The 4,873-nt window shown below is 37.7% G+C and overlaps 1 protein-coding gene across 2 annotated transcripts; it reads right to left on the bottom strand.

The window, feature by feature from the left end:
* Positions 1–531: 531 nt before the first annotated feature.
* LOC149830831 (BTB/POZ domain-containing protein At3g22104-like) lies at positions 532–4,004 on the bottom strand. 2 transcript variants are annotated; one of them, XM_090011882.1, is made up of 3 exons: positions 3,935–4,004; positions 1,815–2,915; positions 532–1,115 (listed from the first exon to the last, which is right to left on the bottom strand). In XM_090011882.1, exons 1-3 carry the CDS (start codon positions 3,995–3,997, stop codon positions 663–665), a joined length of 1,617 nt encoding a protein of 538 aa, XP_089868008.1. In that variant the 5' UTR covers positions 3,998–4,004; the 3' UTR covers positions 532–662. The 2 variants fall into 2 exon arrangements, with proteins under 2 accessions (XP_089868008.1, XP_089868009.1); XM_090011883.1 differs by lacking the exon at positions 3,935–4,004 and having other exon boundaries at positions 1,815–2,803; positions 2,894–3,006.
* Positions 4,005–4,873: the final 869 nt, after the last annotated feature.

The raw sequence follows: 4,873 nt of genomic DNA, 5'->3' as shown, positions 1-4,873 counted from the left end.
CATGTTTAGATGTGTTTTTAACTAATAAAATAATCAATGGATCATGTTGTATACAAAAGTTGATTAACTCAAAGTCATGAATTCTTATTAAATTGATTCAGTTTAAAGCATGGTTTTTAGAGATTACAAAATGATTAACATATATACAGGTTGGGATTAAGCAAAAAATACACATAAGTATATTTTTTAAAAGGGTTCGATATATATATATATGAGAAAAAGCTGCTACATGTTATCAAAGTCTAACAGGGGCATGACATCACCATCACCCCGACAATCGCTACAGCCTACCGAGCAAAACTCAAAAGGCAGACTCTTAGTGCCCTCCAACCTGAAGGTCAATAGGGAGAGGATGACCTGACGACGTGGCACTCCACTCTGCCAACGTGGGATGACAAGTTCTTCCTTCAAGGCCTCCCTCCCTCAAACATTTCCAAAATGTCCTTTGTATCCCTGAATCTCTCTCTCTCTCTCTCTCTCTCTCTCTCTCTCTCTCTCTCTCTCTCTCTCCCAACATATGAAGCATTGGGCTTTTTGTGGCCAAAGTGCACATTTTTCATTTCTAGAAGAAGAGAAAAACATGTGTCCAATACATAAGCATTAAACAAATATTTACTTATCATACAAATTATGAAGAAAGAAATAGAAAAAAATTACAAATATCATGAACACATTCTAGGAAGTCTTGCATTGCCATGGCTTCCTACTTTATTCTTTGTGACCTTGGACATCTCAGTCTGCATTTTCCTGCACATCTTTTCCAACTCCATCACCTTCCACTGCATCCCTTGCAAGCGAGCTTTGAGTTTCTCATTTTCCATCGAGAGATCGAGCCTCTTCTCGAAGAGAACGATTTGGTCGCCAACTTCTTGCTTGCAATCTTTGCTATCTTTGTTCTTGCAGGAAGAGGGAGAGTTCGTGTTAAGTTGGAGATGATCAGAGCCCTCAAGTAAGTTCTTGAGCTTTGATTGCTGACAGACTACAACTTGCATTGCAGCCCTTGAAGGGATCCTGCAGTTCTGAGCAATATGCTTGCAGACTTCAAGTGAGAGTTTCTCATGATTCAAAACTCTGCAGATCTTCATCTTCTCTTCATCTGATAATCCCGTATGTACCTGTTGATATCATCAACCAAGGACAGGATCAGATACAATTTACAAAGTTGCAAGGTCATATTGGATCTAGAAATGGAAAACCAACAAAAGAAAATGAATGGATTTAATTATTCAGATACAGATAATATATAATAAGAATATTCAATCCATAAAAACCAAAATCCTTAACGGCTCGAGGCCTTCACAAGATAGACAATAGTTAACCGTGTTGTGCCTGAGCAAGGAGAGAGCCTGTTTGATGTTGTCATTGAAATCAATAGAACACTTGCTGAATTGGATTCATTGTTTGCTCTGTTTTTTAGCTCTTCTTATTAAAATTGCAAAACCATTATAAAAAAGTGCAACACCATTAGAAATATAAGATTTTCGATTCATCAAAAAATTGCAACAGGGAAGCTTTAGACATCTAGAAAGAGAAATACTGAGTGAACTAAGAAAGCTTCAACATGAAGAGTTTCTGCCACCAACTTCTTTATTTATTATGCACACTTGCAAAGTTGCAGAACCCATTTGTAGACACCAACATTGAGCAAACGTATAAGATTTGTGACTCGGAAGCAAATAATTTATGACTCACAGATAAAGTCGGTCAAAGAAATTATACAACTATAACGAACAAGACTAAAAGACAGAAACCTATATGTTTTAATAAAGCCCATTTACAGTTTTCATAAAACATTGCAATAGCATAAGTATTACCTCAAGGTACATATCCAAGGCTCCGTAAATCTCATCATATGATTCTCTTGCAGTGTCTGGCAAGGCCTTCACTAATGCGATGAATTTAGACGGTTTTAAGCAAGAATCAGGGGCCACTTCTGCTACGTATTTGTCCATCAAGATTCCCACCCTCTTCAGTGCAGCTGGAGAAACCCCATCTCCACCAAGAAAGGATTTCAAAAATCTCAAGACCAAATTCACATCATAGAGATATCCCATCCCAATTGGTGCAGGAAGGAGTAGATTATCCAATGTTGAATGTTCAAGCCGTGAACCAATCATATTCACCAACTTGTCCCTACAACACTTGTCCATTGCCAAACCAGAAGTAATTCTAAGAATTCCAAACAGTCCTTTACATGAAACAGAGTTTTTATCAAGCAAATTTAACAGATTTACAACAGCCTCTGTAGCCTCCAATTTTTCCATGGGTGTTGAAGAGGCGAAACGGGACTTCAAGTAATAGAACAGGAACCTACTGAGGGTAAGATTATCAAATTTATGGTTGATCATGGCCATGATCAACTTCTCAATAACTTGGGAGCTCAAAACAGATAAATCTTCAAACCACCAAGCCCGGCCACTGTTCTTTGAGAATTCGCTAGTTTTAGTATCACAAGAAAATCGGACGGAGCTCTCAGGTGAAGAATTAGAAGGACTAGAATCACTATTTGAGGTGATTTTCAACAGCATAGAGTCCACGATTTTCTCCAGGATTCCTGATGAAGATGCTGCAGGTATAAATTCTTGGCATTGCTTCAAGGCCACCAAATTTTCTGACCAAGTCCAATACACAATCCCTTGAAGTGATAGTTCCGTCTGTTCTATTAAGTTGTTTGAACAGATCTCTTCCTTCATCTCCATGAAAATAGCAGCACAATGAAGAAGGCAAAGGTTTGAAGGCATTATATGAATTTGCCCATTGTGGTAACAGAACCTTGTCAATAGCTCAAATGCCTCTGAACCCCCTGGAAAATCATGGAGTATGACTTTCAGAGGTCGGCAGTGATGGTTGGTGACAGATATTGATGATTTTTGGAAAAGATGACACAATTTACCTGAAAAAGATGATAGAATTCTCTGCAAGCAAAGAGACCAAAAACTCTGTCAGTTATATAACAAGATGAAAACTTTATGCGATGCTCTGCTTGTCAAAAGGCCAGATTCAGCAATGAAGCACAAAGGGTGGAAGAATAACAGGATGAAAAAGTAAACCATCAAGATCTTTCAGTAGAAGAGTAAACAATGAAAATAACTAAATGACAATCCACAATAAATTGTGAAAACGAAATCCACGCAAATAGAATCATCTAAGCTATGAAAATAAAGTTCAAAAGCGGAAATTAGAAAGAAATAACAAGACAAGAGAGTTTAAAGTTAGCCAATTGAAACAAAATGACAGAAGGCCACATTGAAGAACCCTACAAGAAATGTCAAACCAACAAAAGTGATGCCGAGCCAAATTCCAGCCCCCAACCGAAAAGGTGAAAAAAGCATTAAGTGGTGCAACATTTAATCCTCATAAATTTAGCAATAAAACAAAGGGGAACGATCTCAACCTAACTCAAATCCCGGCAATAATTGGTGAAAATAAGTGTAACAGAAAAATGAAGCCCCCCAACAAAGAATAAACCAAGCACAGAGCAGAACCAAAGCATCCACACAACTAAGCAACCAGAATTACAAAAGAACCATCTCTTCCACGCGTTTCAAGAGGCGACCATTATCACTAATTTAGAAGAAAAAACACCAAAACCAATTCAAAAGCAGTCGAAGATGAAGAAAGGCTTCCAAACTCGGTCATTTCTAAGAAAAGAAAAGCAAAAAAAAGAAACTGTAAGGAGGAAATATGTTTCGATATTGAAATTTTCAATAATGGGGAAAATGAGAAAAACCTAATAAACAAAACCCAGTTCACAAAGATCAAAGAAAACAATTACCATAAACATTCGGGAAAAGTGGCAGTTTGAATGAAAAATTAAACAGAATAAGAAGGTCCAATTCATGAACCTCGCAAAAAAGAAAAAGAAGAGAAGAGAATCAAAACATCTCACAAACCCCATAACCAAAAGGAGGTAAAAGCAGAGAATTTTTTTTACTTTGTCTACAAAGAACCTATGCTGGTCATTGACATCCACTTCCAGATCACACACCACTTCCATACTCCCCAACCCCCCAAACCCTCCCCTCACATCCACTCCACCCAATCCCAAATCCCCACAGAAGATAGGACCAGTCCACAAAAACCTGACCCAAATCAAAATCAGTCTCTGACCACTAACAACAAACAACTACAGGTAACAGGACAATAAGAAGAAGAAGAAAAGGTTAAGTCAGGTCAGCATCATCTGTTATTCTGGAAAAGGTAGAAGACAGTGGGAAAGAACCCACATTTTAAAGAAATAAACAACAATTGTTGCAGGTTCCACCTCTCACGCCCACTATGGTAGAGACACACATAACGGGCCTACTTGTACAACCAAAACCCTGACACTATCCTATATTTTTTCCTTCCCTTCCCCTTCCTTTCCACTGTGATGTCTTCCCAGAGTCCAGACTCCCTCAATCTATATATATATATATATATATATATATATATATATATATATATATATAGAGAGAGAGAGAGAGAGAGAGAGAGAGAGAGAGAGAGAGAGAGAGAGAGAGAAGTGCTTGGCTGTCTTCGATTGCCCTTTACCTCTCTTTCTCATATCCTGTTTTATGATGATTGCACTGCAGCAGATTTCTCGCACCCCAAAAAGAGAAAAGATGAAAAAAATAAAAAAAAAAAGACGGGAAAAAAAATTATCTTTCCTGATCAGTTTTCTGTTCTCTTTTTCATTCATGTTCCACGGCTATTCATTGATTGTTATTCATTTTCATTCAGTAATTCTCTCCTGCTTTCTTGACACAGGTCTCTTTCTAGTCAATTCATTGTGCCCCAAAAACTCTCTGTCCCATCTTTTTCAGAATGCCGATCATGTCCCTTTGTTTATGCAAACCTGACCAAGTTATGTCTTGCACATAAAGTACTTTAT

Source organism: Nuphar pumila, chromosome 7 (assembly GCF_984573655.1).
Source record: "Nuphar pumila chromosome 7, dmNupPumi1.hap1.1, whole genome shotgun sequence".
Taxonomy (NCBI): Eukaryota; Viridiplantae; Streptophyta; class Magnoliopsida; order Nymphaeales; family Nymphaeaceae; genus Nuphar; species Nuphar pumila.
The sequence above is the reverse complement of the archived record's forward strand: the minus strand, read 5'-3'. Positions and strand labels throughout refer to the sequence as shown.

What these genes read in the sequence shown, in the direction of transcription:
- LOC149830831 (XM_090011882.1), bottom strand. Translation starts at nt 3,997, where the DNA reads ATGGAAGTGGTGTGTGATCTGGAAGTGGATGTCAATGACCAGCATAGG. An exon ending in ATAGGTTCTTTGTAGACAAA is followed by an intron (nt 2,916 to 3,934) that starts GTAAAAAAAATT and finishes CTTTGCTTGCAG; the next exon opens with AGAATTCTATCATCTTTTTC. An exon ending in CCTTGGATATGTACCTTGAG is followed by an intron (nt 1,116 to 1,814) that starts GTAATACTTATG and finishes TGATATCAACAG; the next exon opens with GTACATACGGGATTATCAGA.